Source organism: Lithobates pipiens, unplaced genomic scaffold (genome assembly GCF_037356315.1).
Source record: "Lithobates pipiens isolate NorthernLeopardFrog02 unplaced genomic scaffold, aLitPip1_a1.2 Scaffold_27, whole genome shotgun sequence".
In the NCBI taxonomy this organism is placed as follows: Eukaryota; Metazoa; Chordata; class Amphibia; order Anura; family Ranidae; genus Lithobates; species Lithobates pipiens.
In genome coordinates this window covers 57,976,744-57,991,497 of record NW_027507788.1, presented here as the reverse complement: position 1 = coordinate 57,991,497, position 14,754 = coordinate 57,976,744, and the positions used below count along the sequence as shown (strand labels likewise).

General features: G+C 46.8%; 1 protein-coding gene across 1 annotated transcript in view; it reads left to right on the top strand.

Annotated features, from left to right (window-relative positions):
- The first annotated feature begins 11,669 nt into the window (after window positions 1-11,669).
- ZPR1 (ZPR1 zinc finger) overlaps window positions 11,670-14,754 on the top strand; it is a 42,635-nt gene continuing 39,550 nt past the window's right edge. The window contains 1 exon segment of the mRNA XM_077456962.1: window positions 11,670-11,867. Coding sequence (XP_077313088.1) covers window positions 11,751-11,867 — 117 coding nt within the window. The 5' untranslated portion in view covers window positions 11,670-11,750.

Here is a 14,754-nt window from a genome sequence, read left to right as displayed (position 1 = left end):
TACATTTGCTAAATGAATTTATTTTATGTACTGGAGTATCTCAACATCTAAAGGTCTAAGTGCTGGAAAGTTCCCAGTGAATGGCCAATATATGTTGACCCTGTCATGTTGAATATCATTTTTACATCGTCATAGTTACCAGAACATAATCAATGCAAATCTCATTGTTAGATCATTGTGGGCCACTGATGTTATGGTCAGAGTATTTGGGATAAAAATATAGTTGTTGCATGTTACAGGACATGGGATTGTAGGTCGCACACTTAATGACTAAAATATAATAAAATACACAACACAAAGATTTGGTATTAAAACGGTCGCGGCACCTTTATTGGTATTTAAATCTTAGGCCTCATGCACACGAGACGCTGTTAAACGCGTGTTCAGATGCAGTTGGACACTTTTTTCAACTGCCCCTGAACTCATTCAATGTTATCCTATGTGTCAATGCACACAGTCTCGTTTTTTGCAGCTTTTCTGCAGTTGCGTTTAACCTCGTTTTTGCAAAAGCAAAAACATGGGTTCAGACGCAAAAATGTCCACGTTTCAGACGCAAAACGCGGCTTTTATAAGCGTTTTTAAAGGAACCCAATTTTTTGGACCTGAAAACTCAGAAATATGATCTGAGAATGACATTTTGCGACCCGACTTTGGGGGCCCATATCTTGGGGCCATTTATTGCCAGGAACCCCACATTCGGTATGCAGACACTGTGGAACTAGCACTACAACATTTGAGGTTCCTATCACCAAGTGACCCCGAGATAGGGGGCCCCAAAGTCGGGTCGCAAAATGTCATGCACTTTTCTGCATCAGAGAATGACATTTTGTGACCCGAATTTGGGGGCCCATATCTTGGGGCTACTTATTGTCAAGAACCCCAAATTCGGTATGCAGACACCGTGGAACTAGCACTACAACATGTCCAAATTTGAGGTTCCTATCACCAAGTCACCCCGAGAAAGGGGGCCCCAAAATCGGGTCGCAAAATGTCATGTCATACATGGCCTCAAAGTCAACTATGACCTTCTGCGGCAATGTAATTTGGTCATTAGGGTTGGGTGTTATGGTAAGTGGTTATCCGTTAGGGTTAGGGTTATTGTTTAGGATTAAGGGTTGGATTAGGCTTGGGGTTGTTTAGGGTTAGAGTTAGTGCAAGGGATAGGGTTAGTGTTAGGCCGCGTACACACGCGGGGACTGTTCGCCCAACTTTGTCCGTCAAACAGTTTCGGCAAACAGTCCGCTCAAAATTAGCATGGACGGACATGGCCACACACGACGGACGAACAGTTTGCTGAAACCGTGCACGATGACGTGAACGGCACGTACGACGGGACGAAAAATACGACGTCCTATACACTGCATTATAACTTTCGGCGTGAAAATCCTTTCTGAGCATGCGCGCAACTTTGTTTGACGAACAAGCCTACACACGCGGGGACTGTCCGCTGAAACAAGGTTTCAGCGGACAGTTTTTCGGAATTTCCGAAAAACCTTGTTCAGCGGACTGTTCGCTGAAACTGTCCGCTGAAAGCCCACACACGAGCGGACTGTCCGCTGAAACTTGGTTTCAGCGGACAGTTTCAGCAAACAGTCCCCGCGTGTGTACGCGGCCTTAGGGTTATTGGTTAGGGGTAGGATGAATGGTTAGGTTTAGGATTCTGGATATTTTAATAAGGCATTAAAAAATATTATACAACCATATACAGCAGCAAAGGATTAAAATACATTAATACATATTTCACGATAAAAATATATTAAAAAATTGGCCAAATAAATTTAAAACAATTATAAAAAATCTAATTAACATAGTTTTATTTAAAAGCAAATCTATTTGAAACTAGAAAAAATTAATAAAAAAAATAATTGTTTTATATTAGAAATAATGAAAATGTTTAAAAATTGCCACAAGAAAATTTTAGATATTTAAAAAAATTGGATAATTTGCTATAAATAGACATTATTTTTTTTTAAATAAAGGACAGAGAAAAAAATTCATCTGTACATCTATAGATAAATATATTTTATAAATATATACACATACCTGATTGTTACCAACAGACGTTCCTCTGGTGACACACTGTTTCTCATATTGGTGTCCATGATGTCAGACCAGGTCGTACTTTTTCTAAGAGCAGATCAAATGTGACAATGGACATCTGGCTAAAATTAAAAAACTTGTCGGGGTAGGTACGCAGCTGCACATAAATGTTTGTGAAATATCCAACGGGCATTCGCTGTCCCATCAACGGATGGGTCCAATATCGACGAGCTCTGACTCTGGACCTCTCACGAAATTTGCGACGACATTGCTGTCTCATCAAGAGCAACATCAGGAGCATTTCCTGACATATATTCAATATGGGATCCATTTCAAAATATATACCACAGAAAGAGAGGCAAATGCAAGTGTACAACTGCTCTCTATGCTGCTGCTCACTCTGATCAAAATAGCAGAAATAGTTAAAAAAACAACATGCTTTGAGGGTCTACATGATGTTATCTTTATAAATGCTTATAAACGCAAACGCAGCTAAACCCGGCATGCAAATGCGGCAAAACGCGCGTTTCTAAACACGTGTTTCAGCTTTTTTTGAGCAGAGTTTTCACCTGCGTCTCGTGTGCATGAGGCCTTAGTCCGACCGTGTGTATGCAACATCACTTCCGGACCTCTTCCGGAATTAATCCATCGGAATTATTCCGACGGATTTGGTTGTCGGAATCTCTGACCGTGTGTACAAGGGCTAAGAGGGGTATAGGGGGAAGAACACAAGAAGAGAGCCGAGATTATTATAGGAAAGGAGAGAAGGGAAAAAGGAAAAAAAAGGGGGGTGGAGGGATCTGAGGAGGAGGGGGGTGAGGTAGTCACCAGCTACCCTCTCCAGCTTCTAGTAATCAGAGCCTGATGACGTGTCAAAGTTGGGCGTGAGCCCCTTTCAGTCTTTAAGGACAGGGGTAGCGTAGGGTCCCCCTGGTTGGGAGTTAATATGTAGTGTTTATAAGATCTTGGTATGGTTGGGATTTTTTGAAGGTTATCCATGCATCCCATGTGACCGTGAATTTGGAGATATTATCTATAGCTAAATAGATCAGCTCCTCCATCTCAGCAACACGGTTTAATCGATTAAGTGATCCTCTGTTTTCAGTGTGTACTGACCCAAAAGCACATGGAGAATTCCTGATCTTCACACTCAGGTGAGTCACTCAGCATTGAAGAACCAGCCACTCCCCAACTACTCTTACCCCAGACTTATACAAATGTAGCACTAACCCCCGAAGAAGCTGCCGGTTTTGATTGAGCCTGCACTGTACCTAGAAACCCCACTGACTTAACTCAATCCCCTTGGCACAGCTGTGGTGCAATGTAATACATTACAATATACAACAATGCAAAGTACCTGTATTGTACCCTCAGGATCCACTGACTCCACCTGGTGAGGAAAAACAGTACACCACACAACTGGATACTTAACCAGAAATATTGTTTACTGTAAAATATTTCAATAGTAATTGTACTGCCATCCCAATATAGGATGTCAGTACAATATAAATCAATATATATATATCAATATATATATATTTCTATCTAAACCTGGGAACTCCCGCTACTTTAAAGTTATACGTGAGGCCTCACTTAAAGTACTCTCTCCCGTATCTTCTTTCTTCGCTAGCTAGAGATGACTCCTCTGATATTTGCAATCCAAAAGGTAGGTAAGAGTTAGCTTAACCACTTCCCGACCGGCGCACGCCGATGTACGTCGGCAGAATGGCACGGGCAGACAAATGGGCGTACCTGTACGTCTCTTTAAATTTGCCGCCCTGCAAACATACGTCCTGGTCAGGACCCCCGTGAGTCCGGTCGTGGGTCCCGCGGACTCGATCGCCGTGGGCATACCCGCAATCGTCTCACGGGGCGGCTGAACTAGAAGATGCCGTTGTAAACAGCATCTCCCAGTTCTGCCTAGCAACAAGTGACGCTGATCTCTGCTCCATGTGATTGGAGCAGAGATCAGTGTTCACTAAAAGAAAGCCCAGCCCCCAACAGTAACACGCCCCTAGGAACACTTAACCCCTACACTGCCACCCACTGGTTAACTCCTTCACTGTCAGTGTCATTTACAAAGGAATCACTGCATTTGTATAGCAGTGATTGCTGTATAAATGCCAATGGTCCCAAAAATGTGTCAAAAATGTCTGATGTGTCCGCCATAATGTCCCAGTCACAATAAAAAAAAATCGCTGATCGCCGCCATTACTAGTAAAAAAAAAAAATTATTAATAAAAATTACATAAAACTATCCCCTATTTTGTAAACGCTATAACATTCGAGCAAAACAATCAATAGTCGCTTATTGCGATTTTTTTAACCAAAAATATGTAGAAGAATACGTATCGGACTAAACTGAGGGAAAAAATGTTTTTTTATATATTTTTGGGGGATATTTATTATAACAAAAAGTAAAAAATAATGCGTTTTTTTCAAAATTGTCGCTCTATTTTTGTTTATAGCGCAAAAAAAACGCAGAGTTGATCAAATACCACCAAAAGAAAGCTCTATTTGTGGGGAAAAAAAGGACGTCAATTTTGTTTGGGCGCCACGTCGTACGACCGTGCAATTGTCAGTTAAGGCGACACAGTGGCGAATCGCAAAAAGTGGTCTGGTCGTAAGCCAGCAAAATGGTTCGGGGCTGAAGTGGTTAAGGTACTCCAGGTATAACTCCAAGAACTTATACACAACGCTTGGGCACTAAAGTGAAGTCTCAAGCCTGAGCCTCAAGCCTGCTCAATGTCAGTTGCTCTGTTATGCCTCCGTGGAACAACCAGTTCCAGCGAGGCCTGTAAGTGAGTCTATGTGCAGCAAATTAACAAACGGTGGGCCGTAACCCGCTCACCAGCTGGATCAGAGTTCTGGGTGATGACTTTTATCCGGCAACTGTAGCTTGCTTCTGTATCAGCTGGGCAGATGCTCTGTGTCACTCTGCTGACTGGATCTGGTCCTCCGATACTCCGATAAGCTTCTCTGGGCCTCGTCAATCTGATCACCAGCTCTCAGGCTCCGTCAAATCCCTTTGCAAACAAACAGGTGTGCCATCCGCGGTGACTGTCTGCAGCTGTCTCCCGGAAACCTCCTCACAGATCTGCACAGGCAGGCAGCGTGGTCCCAAGAGACCTAAAATGGCCGCTGCTGTCCCTTATATCCCTTACCCAGCATTCACTGCGTAAGAGGGTATTCATGGGTAGGTCACACAAAGACTCCTGGGTAATAAGGTCAACCTTCAGAATACAGTCACTTCCTTTACAAGTCTTTAGGTTGTTCTGAGGTAAATCATAAACAGGTGTGTTACCTATATTTGGCCACTAGATGGCTCTAGTGCGAAACCACAGTAGTGTCCATATACCTCACATTAAAGCATGCATAATTACATCAATAAACCATGATGTCAGCGCTACACAAACAATAGGACACGATTGGGTGGGACTTCGCATGTGCCTTGTAGGGTTTAACTAGATGCCGACCGCAGGCTGTCAAATGACGGCCAGGCGGCGCACCTATTGTGGCGGGAGGCCGTCATATGACGGCCTCTTTTTTAAACAGGGAATGCGCGCGATCGTGCGCGCGCATCCCTGTTTCTTCGGTGGCGGCGTGTCACGGAGACACCGCTCGCCACCGAAGGGGGTGAACAGCCATTCGTTATGGCTGTTTACCACGTGATCGGCCGTGATGAAGTCACGGCCGATCACAGATGGTCACACCCCGAAAGTGCACGGCGCGTGATCGCGAGCGCGCTGCGCGTGCACGTCGGTGGCGCCGTGTTCCCCGGGAACACTGCTCGTCACCGACGCTGGTAAACAGCCATTGGCCGGCTGTTTACCCACGTGATCGGCTGTGATCCTTTCACAGCCGATCACTAAAATGTAAACAAACCGCGGTAACGGGATGTTACCGGGTTCTCCTCCTCACACGCCGATCGTGTGTGAGGAGGAGATTGCGGTAACATCTCGTTACCGCATACAGTGTACACCAATCATACTGATTGCCCCCCCCCCAATAAAGAGGACCTGTCACCACCCCTCATAGTACCTGTCAATCACAGTCCATCAGAGTACCTGTCACAGTCCATCAGAGTATTAGAGTACCTGTCACAGCCCATCAGAGTACCCGAGTACCTGTCACAGCCCATCAGAGTATCCGAGTACCTGTCCCAGCCCATCAGAGTACCCGAGTACCTGTCCCAGCCCATCAGAGTACCCGAGTACCTGTCCCAGCCCATCAGAGTACCCGAGTACCTGTCCCAGCCCATCAGAGTACCCGAGTACCTGTCCCACCCCATCTGAGTACCCGAGTACCTGTCACCAGGCCATCAGAGTACCCGAGTACCTGTCACCAGACCATCAGAGTACCCGAGTACCTGTCACCAGACCATCAGAGTACCCGAGTACCTGTCACCAGACCATCAGAGTACCCGAGTACCTGTCACCAGACCATCAGAGTACCCGAGTACCTGTCACCAGGAAATCAGAGTACCTGAGTACCTGTCCCAGCCCATCTGAGTACCCGAGTACCTGTCACCAGGCCATCAGAGTACCCGAGTACCTGTCACCAGACCATCAGAGTACCCGAGTACCTGTCACCAGACCATCAGAGTACCCGAGTACCTGTCACCAGGAAATCAGAGTACCCGAGTACCTGTCCCAGCCCATCAGAGTACCCGAGTACCTGTCACGGCACATCAGAGTACCCGAGTACCTGTCACAGCACATCAGAGTACCCGAGTACCTGTCACGGCACATCAGGGTACCCGAGTACCTGTCACGGCCCATCAGGGTACCCGAGTACCTGTCACGGCCCATCAGGGTACCCGAGTACCTGTCACGGCCCATCAGGGTACCCGAGTACCTGTCACAGTCCATTAGAGTACCGAGTACCTGTCACAGTCCATCAGGGTACCCGAGTATCTGTCACAGCCCATCTGAGTACCCGAGTACCTGTCACAGTCCATTAGAGTACCGAGTACCTGTCACAGTCCATCAGGGTACCCGAGTACCTGTCACAGCCCATCTGAGTACCCGAGTACTTGTCACAGTCCATCAGGGTACCCGAGTACCTGTCACAGTCCATTAGAGTACCGAGTACCTGTCACAGTCCATTAGAGTACCGAGTACCTGTCACAGTCCGTCAGGGTACCCGAGTACCTGTCACAGTCCATTACAGTACAGAGTACCTGTCACAGTCCATTAGAGTACTGAGTACCTGTCACAGTCCATAAGAGTACCGAGTACCTGTCACAGTCAATCAGGGTACCCGAGTACCTGTCACAGCCCATCTGAGTACCCGAGTACCTGTTCCAGTCCATCTGTGTACCAGAGTACCTGTCACAGTCCATCTGAGTACCCGAGTACCTGTCACAATTCATCTGAGTACCCGAGTACCTGTCACAGTCCATATGAGTACCTGTCACTGCCCTTCAGAGTACCCAAATACCAGTCACCAAACCATCAGAGTGCCTGTCAACAGGCCATCAGAGTACCTGAGTACTTGTCACCAGGCCATCGGAGTACCCGAGTACCTGTCACCAGGCCATCAGAGTACCCAAATACCTGTCACCAGGCCATCAGAGTACCCGAGTACCTGTCACCAGGCCATCAGAGTACCCGAGTAACTGTCACCAGGCCATCAGAGTACCCGAGTACCTGTCACCAGGCCATCAGAGTACCCGAGTACCTGTCACCAGGCCATCAGAGTACCCGAGTACCTGTCACCAGGCCATCAGAGAACCCGAGTACCTGTCACCAGACCATCAGAGTACCCGAGTACCTGTCACCAGACCATCAGAGTACCCGAGTACCTGTCACCAGACCATCAGAGTACCCGAGTACCTGTCACCAGGAAATCCGAGTACCCGAGTACCTGTCACCAGGCCATCAGAGTACCCGAGTACCTGTCACCAGACCATCAGAGTACCCGAGTACCTGTCACCAGACCATCAGAGTACCCGAGTACCTGTCACCAGGAAATCAGAGTACCCGAGTACCTGTCACCAGACCATCAGAGTACCCGAGTACCTGTCACCAGACCATCAGAATACCCGAGTACCTGTCACCAGGAAATCAGAGTACCCGAGTACCTGTCCCAGCCCATCTGAGTACCCGAGTACCTGTCACCAGGCCATCAGAGTACCCGAGTACCTGTCACAAGACCATCAGAGTACCCGAGTACCTATCTCCAGCCCATCAGAGTACCCGAGTACCTATTTGCAGCCCATGTCTCATAGAATATACGTTGGGGTGTTTGCTTTCCAAAATGGGGTCATTTTGTGGGTAATTTCACTGTCCTGGTGGTCCAGGACCTTCAAAAGTGTGATGGGTAGGAATGAAATGAGATGTGTCATTTATGCTCCTAGAACGCCTGAACGTACTACTTCAATGTTCGGCCTCTCTATGTGGCCAGGTTGTGTAAAAGTCCTACACATATGGTATCGCCATACTCGGAAGGAGTAGCAGAATGTATTTTGGGGTGTAATTTTTGCTATATACATGCTATGTGTTAGAAATATCTTATAAATTGACAATTTTGTGTAAAAAAAAAAATGTGTTTTAATTTTTTTCCACATATTCCAAAAACTTCTGGAAAAAAATGAACCGTTCAAAAGACTCATTATGCCTCACAGATTATACGTTGGGGTGTTTGCTTTCCAAAATGGGGTAATTTTATGGGAAATTTCATTGTCCTGGTACTCCAGGGCCTTCAAAAGTGTAATAGGTGGTTGAGAAATGAGATGCGTCATTTTTGCTTGTAGAACGTCTGAAGGTACTACATCAATGTTAGTGCTCTGTATGTAGCCAGGCTGTGTAAAAGTCTCACACATGTGGTATCGCCGCACTCGGGAAGAGTAGCAGAATGTATTTTGGGGTGTAATTTGTTGTATGCATATGCTGTGTGTGAGAAATAACCTGATAATATGACAATTTAGTAAAAAAAAATAAAAAATCTTCATTTTGCAAAGAATTGTGGGAAAAAATGACAACTTAAAAAAACTCACCATGCTACTTACTTAAAGCGGTTCTTCACCCTAAAGGGGAAGTTCCGCTAATCTTATCCCTCCCCCCCTCCGGTGCCACAATCGGCACCTTTCAGGGGGGAGGGGGGTGCACTTCCGGCCAGACCGCCGCAGACCCCCGCAGACGCTCCGCCCCCCCCCCGTTGTGTTCTGGGAAACACACAGTTCCCAGAGACACAGCGGGGGACCATAAGAGACGCGCAGCGCGACTCGCGCATGCGCAGTAGGGAACCGGGCAGTGAAGCCGTCATGCTTAACTTCCCGATTCCCTGACAGAGGATGGCGGCGGTGGCAGCAGCGAGACGAGCGATCGCTCGTCATCTGCCGCCGACATCGCTGGAACCTGGGACAGGTAAGTGTGATTTTATTAAAAGTCAGCAGCTGCAATATTAGTAGCTGCTGGCTTTTAATATTTTTTTTTTAGGTGCAGCTCCTCTTTAATACCTTGGGATGTCTACTTTGTAAAAAGGGGTAATTTGGGGGGTTTTTGTACTTTCCTGACTTGTCAGTGTCTCAAGAAATGAGATACACCTGATGTACTGAAGGCCTGATCAGATGTGATCAATTTTCAGTGATTGGCACCATAGTTTGTAGACTCTATAACTTCTACAAAGACCAAATAATATATACTAATGTGGGTTATTTTTACCAAAGATATGTAGCAGTATAAATTTTGGCCAAAATTTATGAAGAAAAATTACTAATTAGCAAAAATGTATGACAGAAACGAAGAAAAAGGCATTTTTTTCACAAAATTTACGTATTATTTTATTTATAGCACAAAAAATAAAAAACTCACTAGTGATTAAATACCACTAAAAGAAAGCTCTATTTGTGTGGAAAAAAGGACGCAAGTTTCATATGGATACAGTGTTGGATGACTGAGTAATTGTCATTCAAACTGTGAGAGCGCTGAAAGCTGAAAATTGGTCTGGTCAGGAAGGGGGTGTAACTGCACTGTATTCAGGTGGTTAATGAATACACAAATCAAGAAGGTTGAAAAGAAAATGAACCGCTTTGCACCCGCCCTATAGCCGAAAGACGGCTACAGAGCGGACCCTAACTGCCGGGAGGCCATCCTCCTGTTCACTTCCCCTCTGCGCGCCGCCACGGGCGCGCATCGGGGAAGTTCTGTGCTGGCCGTGTCCCCCGGACACAGCCAGTCACAGATCGCTGTAAACGGCCAATCACAGCGGCCGTTTACAGCGCGATCGGCTTGTCCAATGAGAGATGATCTCATATGTAAACATATGAGATCATCTCTCAGCGCCGCTCTCCCTCCTCAAAAATTAATTTGGGTACAGTGCAGCATGACTGAGTAATTGTCATTTAAAGTGTGAGAGCACCGAAAGCTGAAAATTGGTCTGGGCAGGAAGGGGGTTTAAGTGCCCAGTAGGCAAGTGGTTAACAAAGTTTTTATTTTACATATACAAATACTAAAAAACGTTCAAATGCTGATTGGTTAAAAGCACCATTACAGACATTATAGTTGTATTGGCCGGGGTGTTGTGTATCCTGGCTGAAAAATCTGAAAGGTCAGCTTACGCGTTTCATGGGATTACCCCAGACTGACACCCAACCACCCCCACATAAACACTGACATCCCAGATTGTCCCCCCATAACTGCTGACATCCCAGACTGACCCCCCACATAAACACTGACACCACAGACACTGACCCCCCCCACATAAACACTGACACCCCTGACTGACCCCCCCATAAACACTGACACCCCAGACTGACCCCCCCATAAACACTGACACCCCAGACTGACCCCCCCCCCCCCCCCACATAAACACTGACACCCCAGACTGACCCCCCCCCCACATAAACACTGACACCCCCAGACTGATCCCCCCATAACCACTGACACCCCAGACTAACCCCCCCCCACATAAACACTGACACCACAGACACTGACCCCCCCCACATAAACACTGACACCCCTGACTGACCCCCCCATAAACACTGACACCCCAGACTGACCCCCCCATAAACACTGACACCCCAGACTGACCCCCCCCACATAAACACTGACACCCCAGACTGACCCCCCCCCCCACATAAACACTGACACCCCCAGACTGATCCCCCCATAACCACTGACACCCCAGACTAACCCCCCCACATAAACACTGACACCCCAGACCAACCCCCCCCCATGAGCACTAACACCCTAGACCGACCCCCCCCCACATAAACACTGACACCCCAGACCAACCCCCCCCCCCCATAAGCACTAACACCCTAGACCGACCCCCCCACATAAACACTGACACCCCAGACTTACCCCCCACATAAACACTGACACCCCAGACTGACCCCCCCACGTAAACACTGACACCCCAGACTGACCCCCCCCCACTGTCTGGAGTACAGCCTGCTACTACAGGGGGAGGATGGGATGGCCCCTCCCTGTCACATGACGTCTGTCAGACAACCAGACGGTAGTTATGTATCTCCCACTCATCACCCAGTCACTTCTGTGTGCTGGGCTCCTCCCCCAGCCAAATCATGATCATTAGAGCGCAAAGTTTTAATATGGCGCATGCGCAGTAGGCATTCCGTGCTCTCGCTATTTCTGACATAAAAAGACGATCGTTCCCTTTAAGAGAGGGCGGTCGGGGAGTTCCGGGTTGGTCACGTGTGCGGTGGAGGAAGCGTGTTCGAGGCCGAGCAGACCGCCGTCAGCATGTCCGTCCTGAGCGCCCCAGAGCCGGTGTCCTCCGTGTTCCGGGATATCAGTGCGGAGGACGAGGAGCAGCAGACGGAGGCCATCGAATCGCTGTGTATGAACTGCTACCAGAATGTAAGAGGAGGGGCCGGACTGACCGTACACGGAGGGCTGTGATAGGACAGCCGGGGGAGCGGGGGTCTGTGATTGGAGTGTGCGTACTGCGTAGTCCTATAGAACCAGCAGACGTGTTTTACATCTGCTGTCATGTATGGTGTGGGATGTTTAGGCCTTGGTCACATGGGGTGCTTTGTATACATATATACGCACCTAGTGACGTGCGCAGGCTCTGATGAGACGGAGATGAAACGAATCTCCTTACATAAGTTGTACCTGTTTGTCTGCTGTCTTTATATACCGTATTAGAAAGTGCAGGTCCTGTTATTGGTAGACACTGTGAGACAGCTGATTGGAGGAAAGGCGCATACACCCCGCCCACACATACAGAGCTTGCCTGTGAGTGGTTTAGCAGTCTGCTAATCTATTGCTAGCACCTCCCCTGGCACACCTTCCTATCTCCTGTCTTCTAGAACTTGTCAGAAGTTATCAGGCTAACAGAAGTGGAGAAAGCCATTGCACTTAAAGCGGAGGTCCACCCTAAAGTGGACCTTCCGCTCATCGGAACCCTCCCCCCCTCCGGTGCCACAATCGGCACCTTTCAGGGGGGAGGGGGGTGCAGTTACCTGGATAATCCAGGTAACTGCACCCACTTCCGGGATAGCTCTCTGCGGAAAGGGGCGTAATTTACGCCCCTTTCCGCAAGTGCCCGCCCCTTCCCGCAAGTGCCCCGCTGCCTGCTGGGAAACACACAGATCCCAGAGGCAGCGGGGACCGTCCTCATTGCGCGGCTCGCGCATGCGCAGTAGGGAACCGGGAAATGAAGCCGAAAGGCTCCATTTCCTGATTCCCATACCCAAGATGGCGGCGGCAGCACTCGAGTGTCGATCTAGAGATCGGCTTCGGGTGCCGACATCGCGGGCGCGCTGGACAGGTAAGTGTCACTATTTTAAAAGTCAGCAGCTGCAGTATTTGTAGCTGCTGGCTTTTAAAAAAAAAAAAAAAAAAAAAACGCGGAGTCCCGGTGGACTCCCGCTTTAAGGCCCCATACACACTATTAGATTTTCTGCAGATTTTTGTCTTCAGTTTTACCAAAACCATATAATATGAGGTCAGACCTTAGGAGTTTCAATTATGGCTGCAACTAACAAATTGATTAGTTGGCCGATTATTGTTTTGATCAGTTAATAACCTTAAAAAAAGGGTAATTTTGCTGCAAATTTTTTTTATTTTTTAGGCCAATTTTGTTGGGCAGATTGAAAAAACACAAATTGCTGCAAAAAACGCATTATTACATGTTTTTCTGCAGCTTCTCAATTGAAGTATATTAAACCAAAATGGCACCATTTTACGTTTAAAAAGTCCTTGTCTTTTCCAAATACACAGCAGCTGAGAAAAATCATGGATGTGAACGTGTCCCATAGGAAACCATGTAAATGAACTGTAGTGCGTTTCTGCAAAAAAAAAAAAAAAAAAAAAAAACAGGTGTGACCCAGGCCTGAGATGTTTAGTAACATAATGGGGTTAAAAAAACTAAAATGAGTACAAAGAGCAAATAATCACTACTGTAAGGGGTTCATTTTTTACTATGGGACATTGAAAGTAATATTTACAGTAGCGACTTGCTCTTTTTGTACAATAAAGGGCTAATTTTAGTTTTCTTTTAACCCCATTATGTTAGTGGCCGATCGATTATGAAAATAGTAATCAATTAATTTCATAATCGATTAGTTGTCGATTAATCTGTTAGTTGTTTCAGCCCTAGTTTCAATTTGTATGTAATCAGGCAGGCCCTTGTACTACATGGTTTTGGTAAATCTGCAGAAATCTGACAGTGTGTGGGTTCTTAGTGATTTGAAGTGAGATAAGAAAACGCTGCACTCCATCCACTTTTAGGCTGGGTTCACACTGGAGCAATGCGGGAACGCCGCAAATCCGCGGCGGGTTCCCGCATCGCATGCCTCCCGCCGGCAGTTCACACTGCCCTATGTGGACTGCTGGGAGTGTCAGTGAAACCTTAATGACACCCCCAGATCAGTTTGCATATCGCAGTGCGATCTGCAAACTCGGACAGGAATCGGATTGAATGGTGTGAACACCCATGCGATCCGATTCTGCTGCGGACCAAAAAAAGGGTCCTGTGCGAGTTTGTGGCGGGTGCGATGTAGAGGTCGACCGATATGCGTTTTTCTCTGGCCGATGCCGATATTTAGAAATCATGGCGGCCGATAGCCGATATATGATGCCGATTTTTTTTTTTTTTTTTTTTTTTTTTTTTTTTTTTTGGCCAATATGTTAGGCCGATTTTATTTTATTTTTTTCCTTTTTTTTTTTTTAATTTTTTTAATCCCCCTTGATCTAACACACCTTTCCCACTGGGGCGTTTTTCAGGCGCTTTTGGGCTAAAAATAGCGCCTGCAAAATGGCTTCCCTGCAGTCTGTGTGAAAGCCCGAGTGCTTTCACACTGAGGCGATGCGCTGGCAGGATCTTAAAAAAAAAAAGTCCTGCAAGCAGCACGTTTGGAGTGGTGTATACCGCTCCTCCACCACTCCTGCCCATTGATATGAATGGGCACCACTGCCGAAGTGCATGCAATGCGATTTGGCAGCAGTGCTTCATGGGCGCATTTAACCTCTTCCTTGGCCGCTAGCTGGATTATATGTGCCCCACTAGCAGCCAAATAGCACCGCTAAAATGATGGTAAAGAGCCGCTAAAACTTGCGTTTTACCATCAACGCCTGCCCGCTCCAGTGTGAAAGCAGTCTTCATAAGTGATACAGAAAATTTCTTACATTTAAACATAACAAACCTCCAATCAGTTTACTTGTATGTATGATTTAGATAAAAAAAAAAAAAAAAAAAAACCTATATATTAAATAAAAACAGGTAGTCAAAACTTTTAGA